Source organism: Rhipicephalus microplus, unplaced genomic scaffold, assembly GCF_043290135.1.
Source record: "Rhipicephalus microplus isolate Deutch F79 unplaced genomic scaffold, USDA_Rmic scaffold_12, whole genome shotgun sequence".
NCBI classification, from domain to species: Eukaryota; Metazoa; Arthropoda; class Arachnida; order Ixodida; family Ixodidae; genus Rhipicephalus; species Rhipicephalus microplus.
In genome coordinates, this window is record NW_027464585.1 from 29647389 (window position 1) to 29662470 (window position 15082).

The 15082-nt window shown below is 44.4% G+C and overlaps 1 protein-coding gene across 3 annotated transcripts in view; it reads right to left on the reverse strand.

The window, feature by feature from the left end:
* LOC119166710 (nischarin) overlaps nucleotides 1–15082 on the reverse strand; it is a 289672-nt gene that overhangs the window by 67902 nt on the left and 206688 nt on the right. For 2 of the 3 annotated variants that reach the window (XM_075882433.1, XM_075882434.1), the window contains 2 exons: nucleotides 12846–12956; nucleotides 10904–10940 (listed from right to left, as the gene is read on the reverse strand). In XM_075882433.1, coding sequence (XP_075738548.1) covers nucleotides 10904–10940; nucleotides 12846–12956 — 148 coding nt within the window. The remainder of the gene's footprint in view (nucleotides 1–10903; nucleotides 10941–12845; nucleotides 12957–15082) is intronic. The other variant, XM_075882435.1, reaches the window with a different exon arrangement.

The following is a 15082-nucleotide window of genomic DNA, read 5'->3' on the forward strand; positions in this document are numbered from 1 at the left end:
TGAGCTATGGAAACTTTGGAAACATTGTACAAGAGCTGTTCGTTGCGATAGTTGGCAAGCAATAGATGAAGACCACTTGTGTTCAGTTCACTTAGCTCTGGACTACTCTGACCGGACCACCTAAACCACGCGGCTGTGCTCAGGCACAATGCCTACAGTGTTTCCTGCATTCCCAGAAGAACTACAGACACCGGTAAGCATGATAGATGTTTTAAGATGTGCAGCTGTTTGCATTAAAACATAGAGTAGACATGTGTTACTGGAAGAGTACTGAAGCAAGCCTGTTTAATGCATGCTCACCACTTCCTTTGTGTGCACATCTCCAGATTCTAAATTACGCTAGTGCGTGAGGGTGTTTCTAGGAGAGTTGACACACGAGCTATTGGCAGATTAGCGTATACATTCAATTTCAACAACGTTGCAGATTTACGTTGCCTTTTGCTCCCCAACAAAAGAAATCTTTGTATTTCAGGCTAAAAGGAAACAGCCACCCCTGGAACCACGGGACCCTTCATGCAACTAGGATGCACCGGCAACACATGAACAGGCTGCCTTGCCTTTGATTTGATTGATGATATGTGGGGTTTAACGTACCAAAACCACCATATGATTATGAGAGACGCCGTAGTGAAGGGCTCCGGAAATTTTGACTATCTGGGGTCCTTTAACATGCACCCAAATCTGAGCACACGGGCCTACAACATTTCCGCCTCCATCGGAAATGCAGCCGACGCAGCTGGGATTCAATCCCGCGATCTGCGGGTCAGCAGCCGAGTACCTTAGCCACTAGACCACCGCCGCGGGGCAGGCTGCCTTGCCTTTACCAACCAAGGAATGGTACAGGGAAAGAATGCATGCTATTGAAGAAGAAAAAAATGAACCTAAAAAAAGGTGAAAGTCTTGCAACATTGCAAGCGAAGGCTGCATGCGAGAAACGAGACAGCCCTAAAGGTTATGAAGTCCATCAAAAAAAAAAAAAAAAAAACCTTCTATCTAATGAAGGAACTGAAGTATTTAGTTAACATTCTCTAGTAATGTTCAGCAGCTGCTGTCTAAGGCGACAGGAGAACAGAAAGGCAAATTTTCTCCAGCATTGCATACTTTTGCCCTGACGCTTAATTTTTATTCACTGACAGCCTACTAACATGTGCGCTCGAAGTTCAATGGTGCCCTACTATCGCAACAGACACTCTGCAAGTGGAATCATTCCCTGGATGAAGGTTAGGTATGTGATACATCAGAAATAAATTTGATAGTTCCATCCTTGGCTGTTTGCTTTAGTCGGGCACCTCGCTATGCACCAAGTTACATGTTGCTTCCATGCCTGTGAAAGATGCCTGCATCTTTGGCGCAAGCCGCTCACACAAAAAAAGAGGCTGTCAGTAAAGGCAGCGTTACTTATTTTGCTTTCTCATAAACAGTATTCACTAGGTACGTAGGTTTGTTGCATGTACTGCTATCTGTCGTGCTAGATTTTTCAAAGTTTTATTCTTTGCGATTCCTTCATACTTCATGTTTGATGTAGCAAAGAAAACGCTAGTTTTGTACGAATTTTATTTCTAGTTGGCAACAGCTGCGTGTTAATACTGTTGAAACAAAAGAAAAATTCATGAACACTTGAATTTCTGCGAGCTCTAAAGGAAGAGGAACTTGGTCCTGATTCGAAGACCCCTAATACGACTCGCCTGATATCCTGCAATGTTAAAATATAACTTGAAACTCATTGAGCTGTTAAAATATGCGGGAAAAGACGTCGACGAGCACTGCAAAACTCTTGGCAGGCCACTTTTTGCCCTCCACAAGATGGCCTCCGCTAGTTTCACCCGATCATACAGGCCGGTATAGACGGCTTCCACTCCAACAGTTTTTTATAACCTCCTTGGTATACCTATATGGGGAATTATGGGAATTACAGGCTTCGGATCTGCTTCAGATGGATTACGTTCTTGATTGTCAAGTATAAAACAAAGTGATATGAAATCATATTCAATTGAAACTTGCTTCATTCCTTTGTACGTAAACTTTACCGCAAAAAGTTTCTGTAATCATAAGGTAGAAGTGAAACCTGGACAATTTAACCATCATGGTGTGCATCGCTCTGCCATTGCATTCCAGATTTGGCATCAAGAATAGTGAAATATTTTTAAAAACATTTTACAACAAACATGCTTGCCTTTTGCTCGAAAGTACGCATTTTGTATTTATAAAAATAACAGTGCAGTATCAATTGAGAAACATTAGCGTTGAAGTAGTATGAAAAGGGAAACTGAAGAAGAAAAATGGAATGCAGAGGAGAAAGGAGTTAGAGAACAGTAATCAATGGCGGACGACGACCGTCTGTCTCAAGTTATTCAATGGTACTGTTTTTAAGCTAGGACCCCTACGCAATTTTTGCGAAGCCAAAGGCGGACATGTGGATTAAGTTCTTTGTTGACCACACCTCATCGCAGCATGTCATTTTCACGGGTTTCGAAGTTCAAGGCGAGCCAAAAACGGATCTTCCTCGTCATGTGAGTTCTGCAGTATTGACTGAGAAAGTGATGAAGGACGCTGCCTTTGGTTACGAAGAGCTTCTTCAGATGGAATCTGTGAAGGTGGATCTGAGTCTACAGGCACTAGAAGAGCTTGTCCATCAACCTATGCTATGTTCACGACTCACGCAAGTGACTGCCAAAGAGAAGGTGAGCTTGTTAATAAAAGTTATTGAAGAGCAGCAACGACAGATGACACAGACTAGTGAGCTAATGAAAAAGCTCTCTGATGTGCTGAACAGAGCTCCAACAATGCAAAGACTGGTGGAGCTGGATATTTTTGAAGAAAGTGCTCAGAGTCCACAAAAATGAATGTTTCTTTAGGAATATGCATCACAAAAGAATAAGTGGCTATTAGATGTCGATAAAATTCTAAACTTGCATCATTACCTTGATGTCATGGCTAAAAAGTGGTGCGATTTGCAACTTTTTGACAAGGCGCCATTTTGTTGGGAGCAATAGAAAGCGAGTTTTTTTGCTGCATTTGAAGTTAGTGCTACGCAAAGATGGGATCATGTGCTAACTTACCAGTACAAATCTGGATCCCCCCAAAAATATTACCAAAAGAAATGTCATCAGCTACACGTAGTGGAGCCTAATCTTTCCTCACAGACTGTTTTAGGCCTAGCAATGCAGGGGTTATCTAGAGATTCGAAGAAAAGTTACGTTGACGGCTCCAAGGACTCAAGAATTTGTTCCCGAGGGTAGAAAAGGAACGTGGAGGGCATTCATGGGAAGAAAAATCTCTCTTGAACAGGCATGACGGATGCAACATTAACGCCCACTTACCCACGAGTCAGTACGCACATAGCTGCACAGATACTCCATGGCAATGTGTGCATACCGACGAGGCCAGTGCTGAAACTCCCTCCTGCTCTGCGCATAATTCAGCTCTCCACCACTTACTGCCTGAACTGAGAGATTTCAATCAAATGAATAGCGGCCGATAGACAGTGTATTTATAATCGTCCAGCCTACTCAATATATCATTGAAAATTGATGGTGTAAAATTAATGCATTGGCGGATATTGGAGCTTAACAGGGAGCGACTCGACATCAATAGTTCGCATGCTGGTGAAGTCATTCGAGTACAATGATGATGATATGATATGTGGGGTTTAACGTCCCAAAACCACCATATGATTATGAAAGACGCCGTAGTGGAGGGCTCCGGAAATTTCGACCACCTGGGGTTTTTTAACGTGCGCCCAAATCTGAGCACACGGGCCTATAACATTTCCGTCTCCATTGGAAATGCAGCCGCCGCAGCCGGGATTCGATCCCGCGACCTGCGGGTCAGCAGCCGAGTACCTTAGCCACTAGACCACCGCGGCGGGGCGTCATTCGAGTACAAGAATATGATGGCTTGGTGAGCTCACATAACGAGTGGGTATCTGTAGTCATTGAATTTCAAAGTCATTCTGTCACCAGTACTGTGTTGGCAATGCCGCATGTAGCATACGACTTTCTGTTGTCTCGCCTTGACATAAAGAAGCTCAAGATTATCCTTTACTGGGATGACAAAGTGCTTGTTGAAGATGAGTCCCCCAGGACGACAAAGGATGCAACACCTCGTCTATTAAGAGTTGTTCATTGCAAAGAAGACATCAAAGCCATGTACCCTGAGCTCGCCTGCACTGGAAGCTGCCCCCCGGAAATGAAGTCCCATCAAGTGCCATTTGAAATTGCTGATAAAACCGTGGTAAGAAGAGCTCCATATAACATGTCCAGAGAAAAGAAGACATGGCTGAATTGATATGTGGGGTTTAATGAGCCAAAACCACCATATGGTTATGAGAGACGCCGTAGTGGAGGGCTCCAGAAATTTCAACCACCTGGGGTTACGTGCACTTAAATCTGAGCACACGGGCCTACAACATTGCTGCCTCCATTGGAAACGCAGCCGCCGCAGCAAGAAGACATGGCTGAAAAAGGAGTTGCAGGCAATGGTGGACGCAAAGATCATTCGACCTTCTGCCTCCTCGCCCTTTGCTTCTCCTATCACTATCGCTCCAAAAAAGGATGGAACATTCCGTCTTTGTACAGATTATAGGGCACTCAACCAACGAACAGAGCTTATACTGTTCCCCATGCCCAGGATAGGTACAACTATTGACGAAATGGGTGGATGTCACTGGTTTTCTCGTATTGACTTATGCAAGGGTTTCCGGCAAATCCTTTGACTGAGGACACAAAGAAATACACCCCCTTTGTGACACCATTTCACTTGTTTGAATACAGCCGCCTGCCATTTGGATGGAAAGATTCTCCAGCCTGGTTTCAAAAGATAATGAATGATATACTGAAGCGCTACCTCGGAATATTTTGAAATGTATACATAGATAAGGTACTGATTTTTTCGAAGACAGAAAAAAGAGCATCAAAGTAATCTTTCACAAGTCCTGAATGCTCTTAGCCTAGCTGAGCTCAAAGTGAACTCCAAGAGAAGTTCATTTTTTCAAGACAAAGTTGTGTTCCTCAGCAGTGTTTGACGGGACTACAAAAAGCACAAAGCAGGATTCAGTTGAAAGAATTTCGAAGTTGGAGACACCATACGATATCCACTCTCTGCAGGTATTTCTTGGCCTAGCTGGGCACTTCGGGTCTTTCACAAAGATTATGCTGTAAATACCAGGTGTCCACCCGTACGATGCAAAAGGACATCTCTATTCAATGAAGCCCGGAGTGTGAAAAAGCTTACAACAAACTAGTGAAACTGAGATTATCAGATTCGATTCTTCGTATACCGGACTTCTCCATGCCTTTTGTGCTCAATACTTACGCGTCACATTATGCAACGGGTGCAGTTCTTTTCAGAAGCCGTTGCAACTATTTGATCATCAAAAGCACTATGTAGTCTGCTTCTACAGCTATACTTTGAAGACTGCTGAAGTTAATTATACCACCACTGAAAAAGAAGCATTGGCTGTTTTAAAAGCTGTATAGTATTTTCGTGCCTACCTGGAGAGTGCGAGGTTCACCCTATTTACTGATAAACAAGCTTTGACACATCTCATGGCACAATGAAAGAGACGAATTGCTCAATGGGTGAACTATCTACAACAGTTTGACTTTGAGATATCACATCGCCCTGGTCCATTGCTAACAGATGCAGATGCATTGTCCAGATTACTTGTTCACAATACAAGTGAGCAGCCTGAAGAAATAAATTGCGCCAAGTTGTGGGAAGGAACTGAGAAAATGAAGTTTGTTGATGGGAAATATCACGTACCATTGAAAATGGTTTCAAAAATACTTCGTCTGTACCATGATAGTCCAGAGTCGGGGGGGACATGACGGCTTCAGTCGCACCTACAACAAGGTCCTGAAAAAATTTACTTGGCCAAGTATGAAGGAGGACGTGAAAGAAAACATTCAGACGTGCCATCTATGCCAAGTGAACAAAGTGAAGTTTAAGCAGGCAACAGATGTGATGATAATGCCTAAATACTCCAGCATCCCTTTTGAAATGATTCACTTAGATTTCACTGAATTGAAAAAGAAGGGAGAGGGTACCAAGAAAACAAGCATTTCTGCTTGGCATAGACGGATGCACACGAATGGCAATGATTAAAGCAGGAAGGGAAGATGCCAACAGCGTTATTGCTTTCGTTCAATCAGAATGTTTCAGGTGCACCAAGGTCATAGTTTGTGATAACAGCCCTGCCTTTCAAAGTGCAAAGCTGGCTACGTGGACAAGAGACTATGCCATGATTTTGAAATTTTGTTCGTCATACCATCCTGCGGCAAATGGCTGAACATGCCATTAGAGATATCAAGCAATACCTAAAAATGTCCCCCAGATTTTAAGGTGGCTGGAAGGGCTGCCTCGAGGCTGCCACCAGACACCAGTTGCCCAGGATGTAGTCCTCTGTTTGCTGCCTCTGGAGTGGTCCCTACCTTCCCCGCTGACCGCGAGCTTGGCCTCCTTGAAAAGCTCGTCCTCAAAGAAACCAAGAAAGGCGAGAGCTAAGGCGACTCCTATAGACAGCGCATGAAGAGGAACTTCAACAAGAGACGCAACAGTGACATTCCGGATATACAAGTCTTTGTTCTAATCCGCAAAGGAATTTGCACGGCCAGTGATCAGTTTTATGGACCATTTCCTGTAGTTAAAACGGCACCTTAGAACGGTGTTCTCAAGACAGTTTGGTACCTAGGATCATCAGGACAAACTGAGTGCGCTTACATTGGTAATGGGCTTAAGTACTACACCTGGAGGTGTAAGCAAAAGAAGTCGGGGAGGGTGAAGCAGTTTGAAAAGGGAAACTGAAGAAGAGAAATGAAATGCTGAAGAGGAATAAGTTAGAGAGCAGTAATAAATAGTGGACGACACCAGTCTGTCTGAAGTCATTCGATGGTACTGTATATTTAAGCTAGGACCACCACAAATGTTTTATCCGCTGCAATGCCAGCTACGTCTGCCAAGTGATCTGCCCCCCAACGCCGCTCTTGTTTTGCTCTGAAGTCGAGTTAGAGGAGCATGACGATGCGTCTGGTTAGCTTAACAGTCATTTTGCAGTCATTTTGAACGAGTTCAGAGAAGACGCGCTCGTGAAGAAACATGAACTCGAAGCAATATCCTGCACTGGCATGAGACGCTACATCTATGCGCAGCGGTGAGTGGACGACGCTTCGTTTAAACTGTTGAATATGACTCGTAAAGCTCCAACGTCGCAGCAAATTGAGAGACCTATGCAGTGCTCTTCATCCCCTTTCAACAACAAAGGCACTGCTTCAGCCCTTTTGACCTCGCCCCGATACTTCCTACGAAATCTGCTTCTTCTCAACTCTGCGCTACTGGTAAAGCAAGAACGAGTAACAGACCTCAATTTTCATCCAGGGAGATTGCTCAGTTTGCCCAGAACTATGGTTTGAAGCACACAAAAAGTAGGCTTCAGTACAGGCAACCCGATGAGGAGGCAGAGCGCACTGTTCCAACTGTCAAGGAGTCCTTGCTGAAGGCACAAGACCTTCAGGCAAAACTGCTTGTGTCACATGTGTGCACACGAGACAGCTGTTTATTCAAAGATGCAGTAGGCCACACATACTCCTTTCTTCCTCTTTTTATGTTACTGCTGCATTACATGTGTAACTGCCATCTTCTACAAACTGTACCTAGCACCTTACCTCAACAGTATTTGCCTTCATATTTTGAACTCTGACAAATGTGTTGCACGTCACGGGACGTTCACTGGTAAAGCACAATCTGCTGCGCCAACAGCCTGAAAACCATTGAGATAATCATAAGACCATCGAATGAAATTACAGTCAAGCCCCAATACAATGAACGCCGCTTCAACGAAATTCCCGCTACAACAAAAAATTCACGGTTCCCCATCAGCACTCTATAGAAGTCAAGGCATAAATATTGTCGCCACAACAAACTCTTTTTTTAAAGATGATAGTCTTTCTTTCTTCCGTCCCGCTTTAACGTAATTTCACGATGTGGTTCGTGAGTCTCAAATATTTGTTGCTGTACAGTAAACCTACTCTAACATTTTGATGCACTTTCAGAACCTGAAAATACATCAACGAAGTCTAAAACACGCGTTGGCACCACCAAAAACTAGCGCTGTTTAGCAAGCATGGGCGCCACCATTGCTCGATAGCGATGGCAATGAGACTGTTTTGCTTTTGTGACTGGCAAAAGCAGGGCAGTTTATTGCCATTTGCTATTGAGCAATGGCGGCGCCCATGCTTGCTGAACAGCAGCGGTTTCTGGTGGTGCCAATGCTTGTTTTAGACTTCGTCAACGTATTTTCAGTTCTAAAAATGCATCAAAATGCTAAACATTGGGTTTACTTCATAGCCGCAGACGATCCAAAGCTGAAGCTCATTTGCTAAGTTCATGGTTTCCTTCGCGCATCTGCTGGGTGCATCTGCGGAACGATGCCTTTTCCAATTCCAATGCTTATCATTTTGTTCGCGCTTGTCCAGTGTGGTAACGAATCAGAGTGGCTGTTGGTCCGCATTATCCGCATTATAGCTAGCCACGAGGGATGAATGATAAGAATGGCATAAAGTAAGGCAAAGTCACTGCTCCACGATACCCTGCTGCCATCTCTGCGTTTTGACGGCGGACAACTGCTGGTGTTAACGTGTTAATGCAACTGTTTGGTTCGTTCACGAAAGCGGTTGTAGTCATTCTTTCAGCATGCTTTTCACCCTGGCCTCCCTATGCATGGGGGTGAGAATCGCATCGTGATGCTGCTGGGATAGAATAAAAAGCAGCGGACACTTTTTAAATTTTGAGAATAAACGTTTCTTTGTTTTGCTAGTTCAGATCGGCTATATTTTTTTTATTTCACTACAACAAAATTTTTGCTTTAACCAGATTTTTTCCGCGCCCCGTCAGTTTCATTGTAGCGGAGTTCGACTGTACGTGTACTACACAATAATTAGAGTGTGTTCTGGAATTTACGCAGCTGCTAGCGATGATGCTGGAATCATTGATAGCACATGTATATATATCGATGCGCATCACAGTTGGCCAGATTATGTATGGCCGGTGCTCTGTTTGCCGCCATCTCTGTACAGTGCAAATTGCTTGGACATTGCCTTTTCATTTTATGAGCACAGGTTCACCCAAACAAAAAAGTGCCGCCATATCCACGAAGTGAATGATGATGAGTGGGCGAAGCTCCGGAGGTAAACCTGGTAAACCATGAATCCTCTGTACATTTTGCCCACTCGATTTTATTACATTGCTCCCCCTAGCGTACGTCGCCGCACTAAATCGAACGATTGCCTTCAACCAATGACACGCGCCATATGTGACATCATTCCTATTTTATAAGATCTCGCGTCTTTCATCAACTACAAGTACCGCTTTCTAGTTTATAACATCTTGCATCTTTTCATCATCAGCTACAAGTACCACCATCTAGTAAACACTACAAGAACTAAATGAGAGGTGGCTACATACAGGAGACGGTACCGCCATCTAGTGAACACTGCAAAAACTAAACTAGAGGTGGCTACATACAGGGGACGGTACCGCCATCTAGTGAACACTGCAAGAACTAAACTAGAGGTGGCTACATACAGGGGTCGCACAGCCCACGCCCTAAGGAGCTTCGCCCCTAAAAATTTGTCTGGAACACATCTGTTGCTGCTTTTGTCAACATCAAGACCCTGTGACAATGTGTCACGCGTCTGCTTGTTCACGCATCAAATCTGTTCTTTTGTGCTCCATCTTTATAGCTTGAAGCAAAATCATCATTGTCACACAGCACTCGCCTGACACACGCTGCCCCATGCAGTCACATCGCAGTGATGCGCCCTCGTTGATAGCGTGGAGAGCACCACAAACAGAGCTGTGCCATCTCAAAGCCTCTTTGAGAGCCAGCATGACAACCAGCACAGTGATCATGAGGAATGCAAAAAACCACCCACATCACAATACAAGTGAACAAAAAATTGCCTCTTCTGACATCCATTGCGAGGCACCACCTAAATGGTGTTCTCTCCCCTGATGGTAAAACAGATGTTCGATGGGGGAGAGCAGGCAACAGGCCACTGCATGTACTCTCGATACACAAAAGTTGTCTTGTCCACCTCAGCTGTTGCTTTGGAGTCAGTTAAGGACTCACCTACAAAGAGGGTGGACCGCCATCATCCAACTGACTCAGAGAGGAATAAAACCTACAGAGCTTTTGATCACAGGCATTCTGCTCGGGAGCTGCTGCCACCGCCCACTGGAGGCAGGGTATGGACGAACTCAGCGTGCTGAGAGTCTTTGCTTGTGCATTGTGGACATCAACGGTCATGTTCTGCAGCAAGAAGCTTTCACACCTCCAGTCACAATGGAAGACTCCACCCATTCTGGGGGTGATACAGAGAGGTTGTACAGGGGTAGCACCAAGGCACTCTCAACATAAGGTCAAGTGCTGACAGTGCCTCGAGGAGGAGAAATGCAGAGTTTGCTAAAGAACCTGCAGAACCATTGTGTATGCATGTGTCTCTGTGTATGCAGTGTGTCTCTGTGTTGTACTTCATTGTCTGCCCAAGCTGACTTGAACCACTATAGGCTTTTCTAGGAAGTCACAATCTCTTGGTTCCCCACCCCTCCCCCTCAAAAAGCTCTTGTACTGAGCTCAGAAAGCGCACCACACAAATGAACAATGTACTGAACACAATGCGAAGGCTTGGAGTAGCCCACATACTTTTACGAAAAGGCCCAGCTTTTAATGCCAGCATTACCAGTATGCCCTCGTCAGGAACTCAATAATTGCAGATTAAGGGTACTGAAGCCTAACAATTTACAATGCACCCTCATGGCAATGCGGCCACTGGCTGTTGTCAGGAATGAAACCCATGACCTTGAAATGTGCCACATTAAATGGGTAGCAGAAAGGAGGGACCAATACCTGGGGCAGAGGGCTGCAGATTGGCGCTGAGGTAGCCCTTGACAACAGGCCGCACAGGTTCCGAAAGCAGCAAAAGAGAAGCACTACAGTCACACTTAACGGCCAAATTAGCATGCTAGAACAACGCGGGTACATTTTTTAAGGTCAAGCATCATTCAAGCTCAATTTCTGTACAGAATAAACAATATGGAAACACTTGATTCACTTCACCTATAGCCAGTACAGGACAACACAGTAAAGGTTCATTAATTTAACGCTCTTTTGCAGAATTTTGCAGATAGGATAATTCAAACATGTTTCGCCATTTCAGTCAGCATGTGTGTTGTTTAATAGCATTAAACTCTGATTTACTCATTCATGCTGGCCACCGCCTCATCAATTATGGCGACTCTCGAAGTATACTGAGTGCAAAGCGCTGCACATGTGTGATGCAAAAGAATGCATAACTGAATGGGTCGAATCCACTTCGGCAATCCAACACCGACTTGGAGGAAGCCAGAAAAGAAAACCACGAGAAGCAGTGGAGGAAGAATAGAAGGGGGTAAAAATGCATTATTTCAAACTACAGAGAGCTTGTAGGCCTAGAAATATTCTGGCAACTTTCAAGGCCCGTTTTATCAGAACAGAATTTTTTTTGCTGGATGTGGTGTTGAGAAGGGTGATATCTCAAGTGTTCATATTTGGTTCAACAAAACTCGAAATTCAGTGAGATAGTGCATAGCTAACAGCAAAAAGCTTGAACACAAAAAACAAGTCATTTACAGGACTGCCTACCCCCTTCCTGTGAATGTCTTCTTCTTCTGCTAAATATTTGTGTACAGTTTCTTTAATTGTGTTCGAGAATCACTTTTCTGGGGTGTAACAAGCTTTTTTTTTTACTGGTGCAGTTAATTTATAATAAGCAAATAATTTTTTATGGATTTGAACGTATTACTGGCTACATCAAATTTTAACTCTCGCTGAACTTTTTTGGATGGAAAATTGAAAACAAAGGGCTTAGTAGTGCCCTGGGTTTGAGGAATGACCACAATAAATTTCGGTTTCCTATTACGTGGCCAACGTGTCAACGACTCAGTAAAACCTCAATAGCTCTTGAACTGATAAACACAGTTTCATAAAACTGAAGAGGAGGTGCGATTCCAAGAAGCTCTGTTAATCTGTAGCCTGGGGCAATGAAATTTTGGCTGTACATACAGGCTTTTATGCCAATTTAAAATATGTGATGAGCCTTACGGTAAGTTGCATACTTTTCTTTCTAAAAAATCAATACAGATTACCTTGAGGATTCATGTCACAAATGAGTAGTTTCCCGGCTGCGGCGGCTGCATTTCCAATGGAGGCGGAAATGTTGTAGGCCCGTGTGCTTAACTTAAAAATATGTAATTTTAGAAAAAAATTTGCTTTTTGCTCGCATCTCCCCTTAACAGTTTTGCTAATTTTACAGTAGTGAATACAGTGGTGCACATTTCATCGAGATCTAATAGAAATTTAGAAAGTTTCGTCTCCGAGGTAATCTCCCCCTAAAGACACTAGCCTGCGGAATGTCAAATCCCAGCATGAATTTTTTTTACTTTGTGCATTTATTCTTTATTGTGGCAACCTTCTTGCATGAAAAAAGACTGACACACACATTTTTCTCAATGAGTAGGCTTGAAAATGCTTATGCAGTCAAAGAATCAAAAAGATCATGAGATATCTGTAACATCTCACTGAAGTCCAGGTGCTGAGGCTCCAGTGTGGAATCAAAAAATTGAGTTACTCCATTTTCTCTTCCCATATAAAAGCTGTGAAGTCAGAAATAGGCTGCAGTATAGTTTTCAAACCATAACTCATTAGTCTAAATGTTTCACTAACATTTCATTATTAGGTTTTCTGCTGGCAGAGTTCCTGAAGGTGATAAGCATTGTGTTGCAGGAAATGCAATGCCAGGCATGGGACTTACCGCTGTTGTCGCATCGGTGGGAGGCCGCCTGTCCTTGGCTACTTGCAAGGCACGTAACACGTTGACAGTGTCCAGCTCCTTCTGCGTTGCTTTCTGCCCATCCAGTACAACCTGCAGAACAAGCACTCTCAAATAGGGCACCACTGCTGTGCTATGGCAGGGCTGAGTTGGCTAGCCATAGCACTTCTTACGCTGCCCAAACGCCAGAGCTTTTTTTTTTTTCTAAATAACACTAGACAAAACTCTGGCGCTAGTGTCTATGGGTGCTGCGACGCTTCAGCCAACGTTGGAATGATGGTTGTAACACGTATTTGCCTAAACTTCACTCTTTCGGCTTCGTTTGGCTCCACCTGCATCCACTTAGTCACAAAACAAAGTTAAGCAAATGCTCAGCTGTTCCACTTCACCATCTTAACCTTTTAGGCTCACTAAATCAAATCACCTCATGAAGTTCACAATGATGCTTTCTTTTATCGGAAACAAAATGCCAAAACGCTACAATAAACAGAGCCACCAGTGCATTTGAAGCAACAGCCATAAAGCTTGGGCAAGCCGATCATTCCCATAATGGCTAGAGTGTACTAAAAAGGGGGAACAGATCAAGAGACACGGGAGGCAAGTGGCACAATTGAAGCAAAATGCGGGGAAAATTTACAGTAGCGCTGCAGTCGCCTTCACCAGAAGCTCCAGCTCATCCGGGTTTGAAGTCGGTGCAGCGGCAGCTGGCAGTGGCCGTGCGAGGCACGTGCTAAATGCTGGAATGCGGTGGAGCTGCAAGAGACTCGCGTACTGGATTGGTTAAAATCCGTGGCGCGTGACCCGAGCCATAATAGAAAACCCCCAGAAGATAAAGTGGCATTGTTCTGTGGAGCCCCGACGAGGAAGGTTGAAGAAGACAGCGTTGCCCTTGCGGCGGAGGCTCGGTCAACCCTGACATGAAGGTGGCGCCATGAGGGGGCCGGAAACAGCCGTAGGTCACGGCAGTCACAGAGATACATTCTCCAGCCCTGCAGCACCTGGCAACAGCAGGTCCCCGGAGCTTCTCTTCAGCTTTTTCACAGGACAGCTGCGACACACTTGACAGTCCCTTGAGTTCAATGTCGAAACGCAAGCTTAAGCTGCTGGGATCCATGACAACTGGGTCATAAGTGAAGACAAGTCGATCGTCAAGCAGACTTCGGCCAACAACAATGACTGCGAGACATATTCCTGGATTTTGACGATGGGAAACTTCGTCGTAGTTCCAAACCGCCGCCACGAAAGTCAGAACATTCAATTTGAGAGAGAGCGTCCTTGAGGAACTGTATAGAAGCCATAGTAATTATAAACTAGTTAGGGCTAGAGCTGGCTCTAACTTAGATTGTAATGAGTTCTCGTTTTGCTGTACAGCCGAGTTTTGCGTGCTTGTGCGTGCTGTGTTATTGAGTGCTTGAATTTTCCATTCCCCGTTAGATAAAGTTTGTTTGTGTGGCCACCACAGTCTTCCGTATCTTTTAATCCAACCCTTAGCGAGGACTCCCGAGATAACGACATTTTGACAGAGTCAGCCAATTAAGATCTGGATGTTCCCAGCTGGTGACATTGAAATCTGTGAGATACGTAACACAGTGACGAGTGGAGGTGGTGAAAAACAACAAGCGGTGTACAGTTTTGTTTCTTGTATCTTAGGGCTGCAGAGATGTCACATACTGCTCCAAAAAAATTGCCTGTAATTTTTAAACGTCAATGAGCATACCAGTACCATGGCCGCAGGATGAGAAAGCGCATGGTACGGCCTGCCACGTCGAGCGGCTTTCTATGGGAGAGTGCGTCAGCCGCGGTTGCAGTTGCGCCCGCTGCAGCACGACAATGGGGGGACAGGGGGGACGGCGAAACGAGGGGCGGCGGCTCCCTTGGGGCAGCCGCCATAGACAATTCGCTGGTGTTTGTCACAGCAGTGACCCACTAATTTGTTCCAATCAGCATTTTTTTAATCTCATTTATTGCAGTGATGACATATTGCATATTTAGAAGAGTATGTAGGGCTATCTAGTTAAAAAGCGAATTGAATTTTGGTATGCGTGCCGAGCACCAGACGTTTTTTTTTTCCCCCCAGAACCAGCCTCTTGCTTTCAGGCTGAAAGAAAAATCCACAATGCATGAAGCTGAATTATATGACACTTAATCCGTAACAGAGTCACTGTTCTATTTATGAAGATGTCTTAAATTAACGTATATCGATTTTTTAAGCTTGTGCG